Source organism: Egretta garzetta, unplaced genomic scaffold (genome assembly GCF_000687185.1).
Source record: "Egretta garzetta isolate BGI_Z169 unplaced genomic scaffold, ASM68718v1 scaffold38, whole genome shotgun sequence".
Lineage (NCBI taxonomy): Eukaryota > Metazoa > Chordata > Aves > Pelecaniformes > Ardeidae > Egretta > Egretta garzetta.
In genome coordinates this window covers 2,464,806-2,485,946 of record NW_009260667.1, presented here as the reverse complement: position 1 = coordinate 2,485,946, position 21,141 = coordinate 2,464,806, and the positions used below count along the sequence as shown (strand labels likewise).

At 38.6% G+C, this 21,141-nt stretch overlaps 1 protein-coding gene across 5 annotated transcripts in view; it reads right to left on the bottom strand.

Moving 5' to 3' along the window:
- The window catches only part of CDK17 (cyclin dependent kinase 17), a 75,073-nt gene that overhangs the window by 20,062 nt on the left and 33,870 nt on the right, over positions 1 to 21,141 (bottom strand). For all 5 annotated transcript variants that reach the window (XM_009645596.2, XM_009645600.2, XM_009645598.2 and 2 more), the window contains one exon: positions 16,687 to 16,820. In XM_009645596.2, coding sequence (XP_009643891.1) covers positions 16,687 to 16,820 — 134 coding nt within the window. The remainder of the gene's footprint in view (positions 1 to 16,686; positions 16,821 to 21,141) is intronic.

The window sequence follows — 21,141 nt, the reverse complement described above, 5'->3', positions numbered from 1 at the left end:
GTAAAGGTAGGTTATCCAAATAAAGGAAAATCACGCTTAGCATCAAACTATACAGTTCACCCCCATGGCTTCTACCCTGAAGTTAAGAGGACATCTCTGGAATCACCACTGTTCTCACACTTTTCTCCAGCAGAAGAGGGAACCTCCAGATTTCTGCTGTTGGGCCTCAGATTTAATCAATATTGACCTGACGGCAGCAAGCTCTTCTTGTTGTTACCCTACTCTCTCTTACCTATCACCTCCAGCTTTGAATTCTGGGCATCCCGAGCTAACTGAAACACTGTCAGCTACCACCCCTTTTGGTTCCCCTCAGGCTTGGCCATGTGTTTCTACTCATGTCTTTACAGCAGCTTTGAACTATTTCAGCATGCTAAATCATCGAGAAACTATCTCAGGCGAAGTGCAGAGCTTCCTGCCAGCTTTGTGCTCCCAACAGGTTCAGTGTAAGGTCAGACAAGCTCACAGCCCGAATACAGGGCAAGAGAGGCAGCAGGGCAAGCCTGGGAAGCCGGCAGCTAAATTGGCTTAGGCTGCCAAAGAACTGGATCATCAGATTTTTCAAGACTCAAGATCTTGGTGGACAACTTGCTAAGCTTTCAGTGTTGATAATGTATTTGAACCATGTATATGCATGATCTGTACAGGTACCTGGAGCAACAGCTAAGCAAAAAATATCAATTAAAAATATATATTAAAAAAAACTTATGTAATTTGGCAATTAGTTGAATTTTGGGTAGGACTGAAGCGCTAATATACATCTCCCAGATGACTGATCTCCATATGCTATTCACTACGGCCAATGCATACAGGCAGAAATTTTTGGAGAGAATGCCAATAAAGCAACTTCTGGCACCTGACACTCCTGTTTTGCTTTTGCTCCTCACACCTCCTTAGGTACACAGCACAAAGTCTATTAGCTTCTACTTTGCTGCTCAACATCAGCTTCTTTGCATAAGTGGAAAAATCAGTGTCTGTACTTCATATTTTGCACAGAATTTTTAAACTGTCTTTAAACAAAAGAAGTACTGTTCACAGAATAGCAGCTTTGACCAACATTTTGAAGCTAAATTAAAAGAAAACAAAAGGATGCCTCAGTTTTGTCAGCTTCCCATTTTTTTACTAATTTTCAACTTTGGTATTTCAAATTTTTCAAAACATTGGCAATTTTAAAACTGCCTGTGTGATTTCAGGAGAGCGGGGAAACTGATTAATTACAACAGGAGCTAGCAGTAATCCCTACAGTATTTTTTTTTCCCCTTCTTTTTGACCGGCTCTGCTAATGCCAATTTTGTAATAGGCAACTAAAATTCAGTGACACTAGAGTCATCTGACAAGAGAATTGCCCCTCCCCTACTGAAGAGAGCATCAGCTTCTTCATAAATAAATAAATAAATAAATAAATAAATATTTCCACCCTATAATTTATTGCATTCTTCAGAAAATGCAGGTAGCTTGCCAAAACACATAAGCACAAAGGAAAGAGTTCCATGCTGCCTTAAAGAAAGCGGCTTTGTCAATCTCACTGCAGCAGGAAACCATGGAACTGCTGGAACAAGACAGGGATGGCAGAAGAAGGACCAGCATCAGTTTCTACTTCACCTTCCTATCGGAATCCCAGATCAACAGTGGGGCAATATACTGCTTTTCGTTCTCATGTTGCTCAAGAACATAAAATAAGGCAGAAATCTGACAAATTCCAAGACAGGAGCAGAAGAGCATTGAGTTTTTCAGTATAACTTCCTGAACACAGTAGATATCATCATTATCCCACATACCCTGTGGCAAAATAGCTTTCTCCTACTCTGTCTATTAACTCTATGGCACCGAATCACAGAATGGCAAGGGTTGGAAGGGACCTCCAGAGATCATCCAGTCCAACCCCCCTGCTAAAGCAGGTTCACCTAGAGCAGGTTGGACAGGACATCATCCAGGCGGGTTTTGAGTATCTCCAAAGGAGATAAGAAGTGGAAACCTGCTGTAGTGCTCTCTTCTTACTGTCCCCTAGTGCTTGTTTGACAGTAAGTATTTTAACAGAGTCTGTTTATAGGGATACTGAAATCATGGACCACAATTACTGAGTTGACTGCACCCCAAAGCTCTCCATCTGTATGTTCTCTCCTCCCACAGCACTCATCCTTGGGGCAGCCGAAGTGGTGCTTCACACTGAGCCCCGCAGCCTCGAAGAAGCATTTCCAAGTGTACAAAATTGATGGGTACGTAGGAAGAAGTAAGCAAAGGCAGTCTTTAAGCTATGACGGCAATTTGAAAACTATGCCATGCACAGCACCTGCCATCAATAAACACATACCTTTTCAAATGGAGAGGAAGTGAAACAAAACAAGTCTAAGATGCTTTACAGCTACTAAGAATTCATGACTTGGGAGTCCAGCTACCATAAAAAAGCAGAGATAACAATATTTTTCCATTCTCTTTAACTTCTTAGAGGTGAAGAAAGTTTCTTTTCTGAGAGGAAAACATAATGATTTCATGGAAACTGCAGCAGGTAATTTACAGATTTTTCCTGCTAACGATCCACACTACTGTATTTGCAATACTCATGCACATTTGGCTGTGTTGAAATGGCAACCAAGCCAAGACTTTTTTAAAACCATATATTAAAATTGTTACCTACCAGTCAGAAGCCTTTTATGACGCCAATATTTGAAAGATCATATATAAAGTTACATATATAAAGTCACATATATAAAGTCCTCTTTGTATTATAATTATCCTTTACCTAACTGCCTAAAATAGGCAAAATTAAAGAAAGTCATTTAGACTGCAAACCCGAATACCCAAAAGACAGAATTTATTATGTTTTGTTTGCCTGTACCACCTTGCTTCCTCCAGTTTTTGCAATAATTGAAGCAACCACCTCTTGGGAAAAGAAAGCAATCATAATTAAATGCTACACAGCAATGTGAAAGGGGATTCATTAGACGTGCATGAGAGAAATAAGCACAGTGTTTCCTAGCAGCTAAGTAGAAAAACTGAAAACTGAAATCACATCAGTTTGACACAGTTGAAAAACCCAGTTAATGTGACTGAGATTATGTTAAAAAGCAAAGCAAAGAACCCTACCATACACCAACAAATTTTAAGCCTTGAGCGTTCCAGACCAGGCAGTCTGCTGACACTTAGGCAACCTGTTTGGCTTAGGGCAGCAAGAGACTTATTCCCCCACTGTGGGCTGACCTCAGCAAACAGCCCAGCCCGCAGCCAGTGGAGCGCTCGCTCCCTGCTCCTGTGGGATGCTGAGAAGACGGAAGGCTGGTTAGGATATTGTGGGTGGAGGTAATGACAGTTTAATACGGAAAGCAAAAGCTGTGTGCCCAAGCAGCTTGGGAAGTGGGAGACGAATGCCATAGCCACAAATGTCCCCCTCCTTCTTCCTTCTTAACCCAGCTTTTATTGCCGCGCACCACGTCAGATGGTACAGAATAGCTCTTTGGCCAGTTCGGGTCGGCTGTTGAGCTGGGGGGAAGCAACCCATTTCCCTGACGGTGCTGAACAGCCTTTGTGGAGAGGATGCCCAGGCTGAGCATTGGCCTTGGCCCGTAGCTGCCTGCTAGATGTATCCACCATCTCTGCTCCCTCGTGCTGCTAGTGCAGCCATCCCACCGCAACCTCGCTACCGCTGCTTCAGTAGCAGCAAACTCTGCCCTCCTGAATCCCCGTGGCTTGCTGCTCTTTTGGCATGATGCCAGGCTGGAGCACAAGCAACAGTAGGAAAGAGAGATTTTGAAGAATTTCTGCTTCTCTTAAACCTCTGTGGAATTCTGTGAAACAATGAAAAAGACTCTCTGGACGGATGACTTTGTCCACACCGATTTCAATGACCCACTGAATCTAATGACGTGTTAGCATTTCTCAGAAAAAAGAGAAGGGGGGAAAACCCCCCCACCCTTAAACCAAGGAAAATTACTAAAACAAAAATACTTTTTTTATAATGGAAATTATTAGCAGGCTGTTAAAAATGCAGGCTGTTACAAGATCCTGCTACAAGGCTGTTTAAAGAAATAATAACAAAGCATGTAAAATTAATGGCAGGACACTAATTTTTCATACTTAAGGTTTTGACCTTGTCAACAGTTAAATGTCCATTTTTATCGTTAATTAATTTTGCATCCCTTTATGAATATTTTTAATTGTTATTTCATTTTTTATAGGCAGTAAATTAGATTAACTCCCTATGTTATCTTATGTGTCCTTTTTTAAACATAACAGGTGTATAAGTGGTGTACATAGACCCTCAACTATGCAGAAGGAATCTGGGTGCATTCCTTTGTAACTCTAACAAGCAAAGGTTTAATGGAATGCAAAACCTTTGCTTTCAAGTACAACAAAGTACTTCAGGTAAAATAAACTATCTTTTAGAAAATTTATATGATAGGACTTTCTTGTATGTCACAATTTATTTTTCCAAATGAGGTCAATTCATAACATTTTCTACTTTGATTCTTTATACCAGTGTTCAGTAAACGTGGTGCTGTTAAATGCTCAAATGCCTACAGTTAACTGCATGTTGCTTAATGAGCTATTTTTTGATCCAGTTCCAGAATGTGCTCTGGAGAACATATTCAGGCACCAGTTGCTTTGCTAGGGTAGCCAGAATGCTCATGGCAATTTCCCCCTCCTCTACATCTTAAAACCACATTTTCTATCTTCATGCGCAGTGCTTATTCTCACAGTCTTGCTTTATTACTGGCTGAGAAATGCATACTATTTTTATAATTTGCCTGAAATGAGAATCACATTTGTCCTGCTCTGCTTGATGGCAGATGAACACGTAAGCACTTGTGACACTAATATCACTTTGTTTTCTGTGGAGATAAACTACCCCAACTCGTGCTTATCTTTACTATCTATTTCTAATGCGAGCTGCAGCAAATGCTCTGAGAAGAGCTACGTTTTGTCGAGCCTTTTCTTTTTTCTGGCTAGTACCCAACCGCATTGCTGTAACTTGATGTCTGTGTTCTGTCTACCACTGACTACTTACGCTTGGGCACAAGAAGAGGAAGCAGGCATTTCAGCTTAAATCCTGCAGGTTTAGTGAGCTGATTAATGAACCATTATATGTAAACAAACACATCTTCCAAATAAAAAAACTCCAACTCCTGTTTTTCACACATACTTGGAACTAAGAAATAAAACCCCCAACCTTTTTGGTATCTTTACTTCTGATCCCCTTTCAGATGTCCCAAAATACTGTTGCAAACATCAGCTTCTTTACTTGCCATCCATAGTAAACCATTCACAAGAGTCTAGTATTAGTATTTTGGTACCACATTCTGCTTTTCACATCTGACTCTCACACAACTCTATGCCTTTTCTACCTATCCTATTCTGATCTCCTATTCTCCATAATACAAGCTTACCAGCTATTCCTCTTTCTAATTGCTTGTCTTGGCCCAGACGATATTTTTCAGTGCCACAGTGTGATGCTTTTCAGGAAGTCTCATTCCTGGTCAACAGAACTATTTTCACTTCTCTTAAACCCTGCCAAAAAACTACATTTTTCCAAAGAATGAACCCATTCCTATTTGTGAAAGCAACACTTAACTTTTCGCACTTTAAATCAGACATTAAAATCAACAACTTCTGTTTTTCCTTAAGTCACCATTTGTTTTTTTGCCAAGATGCACTACACATTTCAGTACATTTCACTGAAGTGAAACACAGATGATTCTGACTCAGGATATAGAATGTTTGAACTCTACATGTTAAAAAAGCTCTAAAAAGAAGCAATTTGAAATATTCACACTTTTTGGTCTGTCTTCTGATGACTCAAGTCATTATGTCTTTGACCTACATAGCACATTTAGATAATAACCACTACATTTTGCACAAAACAGAATAACAATAGTAAAAAATAAAAAAATAACCAACCACAAAATTGCCCTAGGGAAGGATTTTTTTGAGGTGTTCCCAAGCCCAATCCTCACTATGCTACAAAAAACAGAACAACTAAGACTACTTTTATTTTTACGCTTTACAAATGTGCCGATTTGCAGACTGTTTCTTTCTTGCTGGAGTAGCAACAATAAATCTTTTTCAAATCTATTGGGCTACAAATGCCATCGATCTTTCAACTGCGAGGCTGCTTCGGACTGCCTCTGCACTCACAACTGCAGCAAGAGAAGAAAGATTCAGGCTTCTGCCAGTGAAGCAGTAGGAGGTAAAAAAAAAAAGGGGGGGGGCAAACCTGTAGTACCAAACAACTCGTCAAAAAAACTGCAAGGGAAAAACATGATAGCATCAGCCTCAGTTCACTATTTCTTGAATGTTTAATTTAGCTAATCCTAACAGCCAGCCACCTCCAAACCCGGTATTTCATTGCCTGTGGCCAGATGTTCCCATTGCTTCTTGGAGGAGAACAGTGATGTGGTGTAAGAAAAGTCAACTGGCAGAAAACTATCCCTTCAAAGTGAAGTGAGCAATTATCTGCTGATGGAGGTTTAGGAGCCAAGAGGAGACGGAAGCTCTGTCAGGAGCGGGTAGTCGGTGGGCAACGCAAACTATATTGCCAAGCTGCATCATTATATAGCGATCCTTACCACTTTGGTTCTTCAGTTTATTGGGAAGTTACGTTTCCATACCAACCATTACTTAAGGTACGTACTTACTATATGGCAGCAGACAACAACCTCTCCACCTCTCCCCGAAATCTTAGCTTATCTTTTAAGAGTTATTACTGTTAAAATTCCATCAATAACATTTTGTTACAGCCTCACAAGAAAAAGAATTGTTCCTAAGCCTACAGACATTGGTCTGACAGCCCAAACAATCCACTATAGATCAAATGAAAACACTTTGCTCTCTTGTGTAAGCATTGGTCTGAATTAGTCTTCTCACCAGTTTTAGCGAATACCAGTGAGACATGTCAGCTGCAACCACAAGCTGTTCACTAATAAGTCATCATGCTTTTGTTCGCTGGAGAATGCTTAACGAGATTTAAAATGCTACATCATATAACCCTCTGTGCAACACAGTTCAACTTCATGGCATGCTTACTTTTAAAACCCCCACTTATTATTGTATTCTTTCCTTGAATATTTTAAATAAAAACACGTATTATGTGCTACTTCATGATACACAAAGCAAGCAAATTAACTGCAAAACACTTGCTTATGCCAATGAGAATTTAAATACTCTAATACGCTACCTTATATGCACATACTTACTCTACCATTTTAGTATCAAATACCATGTGGAGTTTTTTTTTCTGAAGGTTGCGTTATCAAATTACAGCACATTTCTGTCAAATGACAGAGTTAGCACAGTTGAAGCCAACTGGATCCTCTACAGAATTATGACATACAACAAGACTGCTAGAGGCAAAAGCAAATAGAAAAAACCCAACCCCAAATCAAGAGAATGTATTTATAGAGAATTTTGTTGTTTGATTACAGCTCTGTAGACCTCCAAGGTCTTGAAGCAACACACCAGCGTATACATTCATCAAAACAAACCTGTAGCATCCTTGCAGCATGCTATTTTACCATCTTTATAAATAAGCATTGATTACTGTAACCAAAACCACTACTTTAACAGCTGGGATGAGTCATCTATATCAGTTTTCCTATTAGGTATATGAAACTATCATAGTTCCTCCACTCCACTAACACGTGTACCTATAATTTCACTATGATGCAGAAAGTACATTTTTTCCAGCCTTCTGCAGAATGGTTTATACCTGAATACTACATTTTTCCTTTATACTTGAATGACGATGTTATTATTTTACCGAAAACATTAAATCACAACGAATCAATTACTATTCTGTTAAATTTGAAGAGAGGATCTTCAAAGAACCTCTTCTGTTAGAAGCAGTAATGAAAACATAATCTTAAGACCCATCTACAAAGGATCACTGCTACCTCTCACTCCATAAATCCATGCTGGTTTTCAGCCAGGCTATTGAAATACAACACAATTCAAGAAAACATCCATTTTGAGCACTGAATCAGGTGCTTTTTTTATATTTGGAGCAGACATGACTCAAGATATGAAATTCATTCATCAATTAAATCAATATGATAATCAAATCAAGTACACAAAATACTTTCAGGGATTTTACAATGAGGCTGAGTCCACAGGCAGTTTCATACCGAGGAGAAATACCAATGACTACAGGTATTCCATGTTCTCTTCTCCCTCCTCAACATAAACGTAGTTTGTCAGATTTGATGTTGACATGCTAGGAAAAGATGAGGAGCCAGGTACAATTAGTGAAATATTGATACTATTAAGAATTCTAAGGTTTAGTCTCAGTTTTGGAGCTAGGGGTCACATTTTCCCAGCACATCATCAATCAACAAAGCAAGGAGTTCACAGCCAGGAGTTCAAGAAAATTACCACCAATACCTAGAGTAGCTATGGCCACTCAAAAATATATAGTAATTCTCTTAAAAGCACAGAAACCAGAATTGCAAGCAGATACCTTTCCTTTTATTTCCTTTAGAACAATGAAAATCTTATGAAATAATCTGTATCTTTTCAGTAGTATTTGTAACAATTAGTATTTTTGAACCCACAAAATTAGAATTATAGGTCAGTAGACAGGATCTTTTCATGTAAGCAGTAAAAAAAATGAATTCTCAACAATTTCTTCTTCAAAATACTTTTAACAAGAATTTTAATTTAACGGATATGCTGTTTAGACTACCGACCAGCTGAATAAAACCTGTTTTCATTTTTTTTTTTTTTAAAAAAAGCCAAAAACCAAACCAAACCCCAAAAACCAACCAAACAAAAAAACAAACGAAAAAGCCCCCAAAGCCAACCCATTCTGTTTTTTATTTACTTCCTATCTCCCAGCAGTTTTAAGGGGAAAGGCTGAAACTGTTCATCGCAAATACAGTATTCAGAAATTGCATTCCAGGAGCTTCTATTCGCAACCAATGAAACCAAACTAAACGAAAAACAATACGTGTGACACGTAAAACCAGTTTTGAAAAATCTGAGAAAAGAGAAATGAAATTCAAATGTGAGATATTACTACTTTCTTTTCATCAAGTGTATAAATAGACAGGAAATTTGTGACAAATTATGCCAGAACTACTTCAAAATTCTTCTTGAGTGTTTTGTTTTGTCATTATTTTATTGCATCTCAGAGAGCTCATAAGGAAGTGAACTTTGAGAGTATAAGGAAGAAGAGGAAAAATAATAATAACCACCATAAAAAGATCATGTCTCATTTTGTTTGTCTGGCTAAATTATCACCTAATAAGATATCACACTGTAGCATTAGCTTCTTAACATAAACCCTGATGAAATCTGGGGTTTGATGAGGTTTGACTCAGTGGTAGGTGCTGGGCAGTAACAGATGCTAATAAAGCAAGCTCTGCGTCATTTACTACTACACCTTCCTGATTTTTAAACACAGATTTTCTATATGTTTTCATCAGTTTCTGTCACAGAGCAGCAAGAAAAACTGCCCAAAAGGAACAGACAACATAAGTTGATCAGCTTACAAGAAGAATGAGGTGGAGGGGAAGGGAACTGGAAATAATATGATGAGAAACAAACCAGAACATATCACTGCAAAAATGCAAGCTTGGACCCTTAGAACAGCTCTCTATAATGTTAATTACTAACATGAAACATTCACTTCAACACAAAGCTGCAACTAGCAGAGGAAAAGTCCCATGAAGAAACTGGCTAATTCAAAATAAACCAACTTCTTGAATATGGAAACTGGAAATCTGACCTTCCTAGACAGGACAGTGAGGCTGGAGTGCGGGGTGTGAAACCGCATCCAAGTACTGACCTCTCATCTGCTGCACTCCAGTAATTACTAGAGATGTGTTTTGGAGATGACTGAACACATCCAATATGATAGCAGGCTACTCTTAAATGGAACTTGGAAAACCAAGTTATGAAAAAGCAGAAGCAAAAAAGCAGATATTCCATCCTTATAGAAAGGGCACTGTCTAGTGCAGTAACTTTTCTAAGGGAAGTAGCATTAGCAAGTGGAATGCAAGGACTTCAGCATCTGTATTACACAGGTTCCTAACAGAAGGGCAAAAAAGCATCAATTGCTGCTAACAGCTACCCCTAGAAAATCTAGTAAGAGGGAGGTTAAAAAAAGTCTGTCTGTTATAGTCTGTCTGTTATCCAAGCTGAATTTTTTCTTGTTGCAGTATCAGTTTTCTTCTGTAGAAGAAATTAAAATCTGCTAATCAAATAGATCAAAAGGAGGGCCATCAGTTTCGTCAAAACCATACAAGCAATTTAGAACACGCATTTGTGTTTTTAGAAGAGGGATTTTGAAAACATCCAGCTTCATGAGAACTTGAAAGCAGGAGTCTACAAAAATAACAGCGTATTTTCCAGTGTAACCTTGCAAAAGGTTTAGACAGCTGCCAAGCATGGCTGAATGGAGATAATACAGCGACCATGGAAAATCAAAAAGTCCTGATTATATTCAGCTTCAGCTTTTTCCTACTACTACTGTAATCTTCTGGTAGGTGACTGCATGCTTAGATTGACAGAAGAGATGATCAGAAGAAAAGCTATGCATTCTCAGGAGGTGCAGAGAAGGAAATTAGACAATATCCAGTAAATAAGGCAGAAAGAGTTATACATACAGCTGACAAGCACAGAAGGGCGGGCAAAGGAAGAACTTTTGCTCAGAGAAGGCACTGTGTAGTAATGCCTGCTGGGGATCCAAGAGAGCCTCTTGAGTGGCAAGAGATGTAGGGCTGCAAGTTCAGGCTGTCTTTGATACAGTGCTTCCTGCTTCCAAAACTCGTGACAGGACAAAATACTGTACTGTCTCTGACCGAAAGCCTGGATCAGTGCTGCCATCCAGTCTGCTGTTACGGAATTTACACAGTTCAATGGAGCCAAGAGTGCCCTATTTGCACACATGAATGGGGACCTACCAACCACATTCTAATTTGAAGCCTACAAGCAGAAAGTCTTAGCGCTATATCAGTTAAAACATCAATTAATCTTGTGGGCTTTTCTCCGCGGAAAGTACGTTTGTCCAGGTGGATCAACAGCAGATTGAGTTATTCGAGCAGCATCAAGACCCCTGAATCAGGCAGATCCCGGTAAAGGGTGGAGCTCACCAAAAACTTATTTCTTACCTATGTTCTTTCTTTCGGAAGGTGACCAGTACAACGCACGCATGATTACAGGATCGCTTCATAGCCTTTGTCTTTCTCTCTGTTCTGCTAAAAGCACTAACCCTGCAGCTAATCCTCCCAGGGGAGGAATATACCCGATAGCAGTGTGGTAGGAACAGCCTGATCTGGAACATGCTCCTGTCACTAATGTGACAGTCGGACGGGTAAGAACTGTTTCTCAGGATAAAATATCTGGGAAACAGGCTGGCGAACAGTGGGTTATGGCCCTCCGCCAGTTCACATGCGAAGGCAGCTTACAGACCTTGGACTTCTGGGAAAGGGAAACAGATGTTTCAATTTGCACAGACGGCATCTCCCTATTTTTTATCCACCACAGTTCTTAATGAAGCATTCACTATCCAGTGCACGGGCGCAGGGCCCCCAGTGAACACTTATGGCTTGAAACATGAATTTATATTAATGCATTACTGCCCATGTCTTCTCTTCCAGCAAATCAAAGTGAAATGCTTTAAGCTCTAACTCCATGATCTGGAGAAGGGTTTCTCATTACACGACGAAAGCACCTACACTTAAAATGCAGACACACATGCATTCATTCCTAGGCTGTATTGCTTCTGCTGCTTAAAAAAAAAAAATAAAAAAAAATCATACATCTGTTTTGATAAACAGTTTTACTGATTTACTAAGTAATCATTAATATCAGCATTAGATTCGTAGGCATTTTAATTAAAACCTAACAGCTGTTGGAAGCCAAATTCCTCACACAATAGATGTTCACACCTACTGTCAACATGGTTCCTGGGAGGAAGGAGGGGAAGGAAAAGGGAGAAAGAAAAGCAGCTGCTTTATGGACCGTTAGTAGCCTGTGGATTACAGGCAAAATAAACTTTATCTAGGCCACACAATGAGATTCTGGCATGTTCTCTTTGTTTCCTAAGCACACTATAATATTGAACAATCAAAAAAGTCTAGTCCCATAACTGCAGAGTTGTCAAATTCAGAAGCAAATGTGTATCATCTCCCTGCCTGTAACAGTCATGCTGGCCGAAATTTTATGTCATTTGGGGGAGATGACAGATTAACAGCTGGCATCTCCATAGCTGCTCCTGTGGATGGAAAGTTTTCACCTCGGCAGATTTTTCACTGCGGAGTAGGATTCTTTCTCATTGCAATGTGACTGCTTCATATGTAAAATGCTTCATATTTAGGTTACATTGCAGTATGAGGATTTCCTATCTAAACCAGGTCAATTTAAGGTTCTGAAATTTCAGCTGTCTATTGCTACGGAGATGCTGCTAAAACACACACATTTTCTAGTTGCATCCCCATTGTCTATTTTGCACTTTTCTATCTTCCAGGATATCTCTACATGAAAATTTTAGAAAGATCAAGTTTTCTTTCCCAACAAAATCTTTTATATACTCTGGACAAGAGTTCAGACTTTTGTTCTTTGATAGAGTTACAATTTTATTTGTAGGTCTCTCAATTGCAGAGAAAGCAGCTTTATTATATGATTTATTGCAGTGGGGATAGACAGTAAGTATCAAAATGTGCATTCTAATGGACAAAACATCCCAGGAATACTAATACTCAGTATTGGTAGTCAGCACTTTGATTACAGTATACGTGTTTTTGGCAAGCATTTTAAAAAACCTGGTTGGGTTTTTTTGACGGGCCACTAATTTTCAGAATTCTAGAGGAAGTTCAGACTGAGTATGAAAAATTTGGCTATACATATAAAGTTCTTACAAGTAAAAAGGATTGTTCCAGTGTTTCAGCTTTACCTGATTAGTTACCTTCAAAACAAATCAGGACTTCTGCCAATTGATCAGAGAGAAACAAACATATATAAACCAAGAAATTATGTACAAAAATATTACAAATACAGTGGATATTGGCCAAACTAAACACAAAAAAGGATGTAGTCATAGTGAGAAACGCACATTCATCTTAATGCAGAGGAATAAGGAATATTGGTTTATTGAGTTTATCCAACTTTTATGTTTAACCAAATAAATCCTACAACAGATTTTAAGCGTGACTAATGACTTCAGCAGACTACAGGAAAAACATCCTATCACACACACATACTAATTTATTCCAACCTGCATGTACAGCATACAGCTGTAACTCATCCTAAATGATTATAAGGGGAATATGGCCTCGGGCTACCCAATGATGTCTAGAAATGACAGATCCCCACAAACCAGCAAAAGAAAACCAAAATAACACAAACTTACTTCACAACAAAGGACTGTTTCTTTCTCTTTACATAATCAAATTAATACTATTGAACCAGCCAGCTCCATGGCACAAATCACCCAAGGCATGCAGGCAAGATTTGGTACGAGAGGAAACCTTTATTTGGTTCCCTCAAAGGCTGAGGAAGGAAGAAATACAATTCCACAAACAGCAAAACCAGTAAAACCTGGTTTTCTATGGATGTATGTCTTAAGACTCAACTCATATGTGGACACTGTGGTATTCAATAAAGGCTGCATCTTTCCTAGCAGTGGATGCATTAGCAATTTCTCCTGATGCAGAGCTTTTTTCACAGAAATTAATAATAGAAAATTAGCATCTGAGATTTCTATCCATCTGTCAAAACTGACAGAAAATGACCCATGGGAAAAACAGGAGGACAGAAAGACAGGCAGACAATGTAATCACTTAAGGCCTTTTCACTTAGGAAATGAGAAAGTCGACTGAAAAGATTATGATTAGAAAGTTATTTTAATCAAAGCTACAAAGATTGTTACAGCGTTTTTTCCTCTGGAATGCACAAAAAGGTAAAAACCCCACCTACTCTGCTACAAAGCACTTCTAAGAAGTAAATTAAGTCAACCAAAAATACCTATTGATGACAGTATTCTTAAATTTCAGAAGTGAGTGTTCTAGACATTAGCAAAAGTCACCATATCAATACTGAAGTGATTTGGGGAAAATGTTACAATTTTCACAGAATATACAGGAACAGCTGCCAAAAAATTAGTGCTCTCATTGACTGAGCCAGGCAATGAAGAAAGAATGTTAATTTCAACAATCAGAAACAAGCAGTTGGAATTCGGAGGAAAATGAGAAAATTAGCATTGGATAAACAAAACTGAAATAAAAGCTTCCCAAAGCCCCTTAAACAGTAATATTAGAACTGTTTCACAACTAGAGAGGCCAATAAAAATATGTTTTTATTCACAGAATCATAGAATTATAGAATCATAGAACAGTTTAGGTTGGAAAAGACCCTTAAGATCATCAAGTCCAACCATTAACCTAACAATGCCAAGTCCACCACTAAATCATGTCCTAAGAACCTCACCTACCCGTCTTTTAAATACCTCCAGGGATGAGGACTTGACCACTTCCCTGGGCAGCCCGTTCCAATGCTTGACAACCCTTTCAGTGAAGATTTTTTTTCCTAATGTCCAACCTAAGCCTGCCCTGGCACAACTTGAGACCATTTCCTCTCGTCCTATCGCCCGTTACTTGAGAGAAGAGACCAACACCCACCTCGCTACAGCCTCCTTTCAGGGAGTTGTAGAGGGCGATAAGGTCTCCCTCAGTCTCCTTTTCTCCGGCCTAAACAACCCCAGTTCCCTCAGCCGCTCCGTCGCCCCACCACCCCTGATACAAGCCGGGATGCCGCTGGCCCCCTTGGCCACCCGGGCACCCTGCTGGCTCATATCCAGCCCCCTCTCAACCAACCCCCCCAGGGCCTTTTCCGCCGGGCAGCTTTCCAGCCCCTCTGCCCCATGCCTGGAGCACTGCCTGGGGTTGTGGTGACCCCAGGGCAGGACCCGGCCCTTGGCCTTGTTGAACCTCATACAGTTGGCCTCAGGCCATCGATCCAGCCTGGCCAGGTCCCTCTGTAGAGCCCTCCTCCCCTCGAGCAGAATGACATTCCCACCCAGTTTGGTGTCATCTGCAAACTTACTGAGGGTGCACTCAATCCCCTCGTCCTGGTCATTGATAAAGAAATTAAAGAGAACTTGTCCCAAAACTGAGCGCTGGGAAACACCACTTGTGACCGGCCGCCAACTGGACTGAACTCCATTCACCACAACTCTCTGGGCTCGGCCATCTAGCCGGTTTTTAACCCAACAAAGAGTACACCTGTCTGAGCCACGAGCCGCCAGCTTCTCCAGGAGAATGCTGTGGGAGACTGTCATTTGACATTCGACACCTTCTGAAAAATTACACAGGCATCTCCTGAACTTTAATGACTATTACCGAGTTATTTTGTAACTTCTTTTAGAGTTTCTTGAATCCTAATTTAAAAGAGAATGCTTTAATAGTTCTTAGCCCTCTCTGAAAGACTTGACACATTTCCATTTCAGTTTGTTAATTTCATTATGTATCATTAATTTCCTTATTTCTTTCCTGTTCGAAATGCACATTTCAAAATGCAGAGGAAACAGACAATGAGCAAAACGTAAATAATATTTTTAAATAATTTCCTTGATTTCTAGTTTCTCCAGCATACATTCTGATGTGCAAGCTTTCACAATGACTTTTTTTTCCTCAATTAAGCATCCTGCCTAAATCAATAGACCCACCTTAGTTCTCCCAAGTAAATGGTCCAAATTAACAGTCTTTGGATCAAACTTGTGATTAACATACAAATTTAGGAATTTGAAGACACCTAAATTTGTAGACAAAACCCCCTAGGTGCTAGAAATGATACAAATAATTAATACAGCTAGTTCACAAATTCTTGGAATCATACCAGCATTACATGCTTGGAGTCTTGGAATTCCAAGCATAATGGCACGCCTCACAAATGAAGAATTTTTGGCACGTACACCCTACTGTAACTTATCCAAATCCCAATCCTTCCCCAGTCCTGTACTCCATATCAGGCTTTGAATGAAGATTTAAAGTCTTATGAAGTATGCATATTGGTATGTACGCTATAAAGCAGCAACTACAAAATTTTACATGCTTCTGTAACAAAGGCATCATTATAATTGTAACTTTAATGCACTCAAGAAACAGGGAAATTTCTGTTTTTCTTCGCTAAGGGAAATGACAACAAAGCAAGCACAAGGGTGGCTAGTATTCATAATGAGACTCGTAAATAAAGGAAATTATGTGCACAGTTATTCATAAGGTACTTTTCCTCCTTTTGTTTATCATCCTGTAAAGTTCCGTTCATTAAAAAACAGGAAGAGAAGGAAAGGTTGAAGCAGTCAGGACCATTGCTGCTGTAGCACTAGTTTTACAAAGATTAGAAAACAGTCTTATGTAAAAAATGTCTAAACACTGTATCTCCTTGAATATACTCGGTGAATTGCACAGAATGCGACAGAAACATATTCTAAAGCTACACTTAATAAATTCTTCCCAAAAATCCAAGTTTTAAAACATATTTAATTTTCAAAATTAACAGCTCATAAACAATTCAAGATAATAATCTGATTTCTGTGTGACAAATGGAAACAGAAATTTAAGTACTATGAAAATAATGCTCTCTGCATGAAACATGTCAGAACAGCTACAGTTAATTGAGAAGACAACCAGTTATAACGAAGAATTAAAGCAACCCCCAACTCTCTTGTCAATTTAAATGATCGTTATGTGAAAAGTAAATTACCTCCATTGAGATTCGTCTGTGTATCCGGTTTCTGAGACAAACACCCGTGGGAGACTGAACTTCATCAGATGACGTTCCAGAAGCTTGGTCACTTTCACCATCTGACCCCATTTTCAGATTTTCATGAACAATATCTTAAAAATAATAAAAAAAAAATTGAAAATAATTAATCAGTATTCCATCAAACATCTCCCTTATACAGATGGAAAACACCTATATCATTAGTGTGCATTAGGTTTTATGGCAGAGTCAAAGACTCCTCACAGTCATGGTAGTCTGGATAAAATTTTATTAAAATAAAAGAGCCATAAAAAGTGTAATATTTTTATTTTAGGAATCACAAAATGAACAGGATTATTTTATAGGACTTTTACACAAACTGTATCATCATTTTTCTTACTTGGTTTGCAGCAGAACTCAATTTTCCAAAAGAAAAGTCCAATCCCAATTTTAATTCCTGTAAGCCACCTTTCCTCATGGCTTCAGTTCTTGAACTCCCTCACTACCTCTTCTCTTTTTGCTGCTCTTGGATATAAAACATTACTGAGAATATTTAAGGTTTTCAAATCAGAGCACCTGATGTTACCCACCTAAATGGATCTTCAGAAAGCTTAAAAAAAACTGAAAGGTATAGGCATGATTTTCAGAAATGCTAAATAAGGGAACTTCACATATAAACCCCACTGATGTGCATGTCTGGAGGAAGGGGACATATTCTGACTGTTTGAACAGAGGCCTACAACACCCAAGTGGATTCAGCAGAGGACTTGATATTTAGGAGCAATTAAGTGAAATTTGTGGCCTTATGGAAGAATTTAGTTAACAGAATGCCTGAGTTATATGATGTGGCAGGAGCTTCAAGTCAACTGAAATTGGTACTTTTAACACAATCCTGTAGATTCATCCATACAAAAGAATTTATGTACATTGCGTATATACATTACTTTTAAGCACCACAGGATCTTCCAGACTTTGAAGACAAACAACGTAATGAATGAAGAGAAGATCAAGGTGTGTCATTAACAGCACAAAGTGCCAAATGACTTGCAAAAGGACACACAATGGGAAATTGGTCATACAAGCAATTCACTATGACTAATGCTCTATCATCACCCCTGAACAATTCGAACTCCAAATTACTATAGAAATTAAATACCAATTTCCCTGCCCTCTCCTGACCCTTGGTATTGAGTATGATCTTGTACAGGGTAAAAGAGAGCCTGAAGAACAATTAAAGATCTCAGAACTCTACTGCTAAAAAATGTTAATATTTGCAAAACTCATAGAACTCAATTCAGCCTTACCACCAACAGGCCTGAAAATATTTAGCATTTGCACAGCGTTACAGCAATAAAAAACCCAAAAAGGAATACACAAGTTTTACCACTATCAACAAGCAAGAAAGCTGGATTTTCTACAAAAAAAAAAGCCTTCGGGCCAATGTTTGGATATCAACACATCTTCTAAAATGTTTGTCTAGTTTGGCTCGCATAGAATCATGCAGACTTCAAAGGATCAAATTCTTCCTCAGTACAGAGAATTTCCTTTTACAGAAGACAGAATGGATAGAAAAAGATTAACTCATAAGGCACTGACAGCATGTATTTTAACTCAAGGTACTGTAATCAGACACACAAACTAAGCATGCATCTCATGCACAACGCAAATCTGGCAGCAGCAATGCAGATCTAAATTGGATTTAGATTAAAAATCCACACTGCATCAGAATTTTCCCTGCAATTCATGCTCAGATTTGGACTGAATGAGAAAAAAAAAATAAGCTGCACTCCTTGCATAATAAGAAGCAATCTTCTGGTTTCAAACAAGGTAAATACTCATCAGTGCTTCTAATGGCAGGGTAGTTTGAACCACAGGAAAAGATTTTCAGAAAGCAGTCCCTAAAGATCAGCCTTAACCTTAAGCTAAGCAGAGAAAATGTGACTCCTTTTTGCCAAGTCTCTAAGAAATCTCTCTTATTCTCTGGAGTGACTTGATATCTGTCTTTTTAAAAATCTCTAACAAACTGCAGGAAATTATTTTCAGTAATATAAAAGCATTATGGAAAACACTATTTGCAGCAAAGCTGTTATGCCACCATTGTTGTATCTGGTAATCAGCACAGTCACCGTATCAGTTCTTTATTAAAGATTCTCTTTTAAAACACTTTTCTGAATGGTCATGTAATACATTTTCGCAATTACAGCTCTTGAGGTTCTGTTTGTAAAATTAACTTTAACAGCTACTGACACTTGTTCCCCAGTCTTTTTATCCTCATGTTAGTACAAGCCCATTTGATTGGGCCCCAAAGTCTATTTTCTTTAGAGAAGCTAGACAAGAGACAGTTTTCTGGGCAACCTCACAAAATAAGACTGACGAAATTAATGAAGTATTGTATTCAAAGCCATGGAACAATTACATCATTTCTTTTTTAAAAAGGTTGGCACTTTAATTAAAATAATCATGTGATTGATACTGTCATACTTTTTATCTTAAAATATACAATGCTCAGTTCACAAAAGCGTACCTATTATGAACTGACTGTAAAAAAAAAAAAGACACTTCAAAATGCAACACGTGGAACTACAAAGTGCATCCTAGTTGACAAAGAGAATTCTTCTACTAAAAAGACCACCTATGCAATGATACAGAACTAAGGAATATTTCAAGAACTAGGAACTCATTAGGAACCCATGCATTTGGGGCAGATAATGTAGCTGCGAGGAGATTCTGCTCCTTATAAATCAGGAATGAGAAGATAAAGTGGGTCTGTACCATCAGGTCTAAAAATCTAGTATTTCAGACTTAAATAAGATGGTGGTCAGTTTGTTTTGAATACTGCTGTGATGTGATTAATTCTGGTAAGTCTGGATAAGCTACATATCCATAACCAAAAGGTTTTAAGCAGGATACTGGCTGTAGCATCCAAAAATCTACCATTAAGCATATGCCTGAATTTCAGATGGGCTAAATACCCAACAACTCTTATCTATAAGGTTTTGCAGATTTTTTAATTTATATTCTAAATAGGGATACTTTAAGGCTTTTAAAAATATCTTGACTGTGTTACCATCTAACATAAATGTGTCCTTTTATTTTATTCAATTAAAAAGGCATTAGTAGAGCCTTATCTTCATTATTTTAATAGCATAAACCCAGGAAATAAGGCATTAACCTAGTCATTTTAATCATTTTACACAGGTGCATGATGATAATACTTGATTAAGGAATGATGAAAATCATGCAAATACTTTCTTAATTTCACTAAGCTTTTCTATAGGCAAGTTCACCTGCATCAAAGCCAGCCTGCACGGTCTTCAGAGGTTTTAATGGTTCAATAATTTATTGAATTGCTTTCACTGAGTACCCAAGCCATTCTCTTACACAGATATTTAGTTTAATGTACTCTACACGTCTAATTAAATATCCAGTATGGCCATGTAACGAAAAGCTGTAGATGACTAAAATATAACAGGAAAACTATGGAAGTACGTTTAAAAGAAAAGTCTGTCCTCATGTCAGCTGTGGGGAATGCACCACAGAAAAAAAAAAAAATCATACAGGAAACCTACAGTGCAGCAAATGAGAACTCCTCCGAGTGAGCTACAATAATATCCACTAATTAGTCAGCACTGAGTCAGACTGCACGATCTTTCCATCTTATTTCAAATTATTACCGAAGTGATCACGTGACCGGCATGTTGGATTGTTTCCAATGTGCACTTTTCCAGAGCTTACTATTCTCTGGAGCGGCTCAATTTTATGATGAGTTTCACTAGTAACGATTCAAACTGAGGAAGGCAATAGTGAGAAATTGCCTTTGCTGTTAACATTACCAATCTATGAAAGCTGTATGGAAACACCATTGCTTTCAATTCCAATATTTGTGACAAAGAAGCAAAGCCCCTCCCTAACTGTACCAACACAACTGGCAAACACGGGGATCGACTCTCCCCTGCCTACTACTGTGGTTCACCAGGAGGTTTAGCTTCAGCTCCGTGCTGGCTTTCTTTGCATCTTCCAAGCGCCTCTCCAGTGTTCCCAGTAATATAAATATGGAACAAGGACAACTAAGTTGCCTCTGCATTTGGCCAGGCCAGGTCCAAAAAAAGTTTATTAGCTCTGGCTCCGCCACGGACTCCAGTGGTTAAATGCTTCTGGAGGTGTAAGACTTTAGAAGCTGTATAGCTCTACGTGAACTTCAAAAAAACCTCAGCTAGACCTTCACCAGCATGGCTGATTCACAATTTGGCCTGAGAGTAATTTACATTATTTAAAATCATCACTGCAACTGAATACTAAATTAAAAATGACTATAACATTTCAAACAAAGGCATGCTTTTTAGAGATCAGTTCAGAACTTTTGTCTTTACAAAACCTAAAGCTAACAGAGATGCTTCCAAGTCGAAATTTGCTTAAAAATAATTTGGTGTTTACACGTTACCACAACAGCAGGAA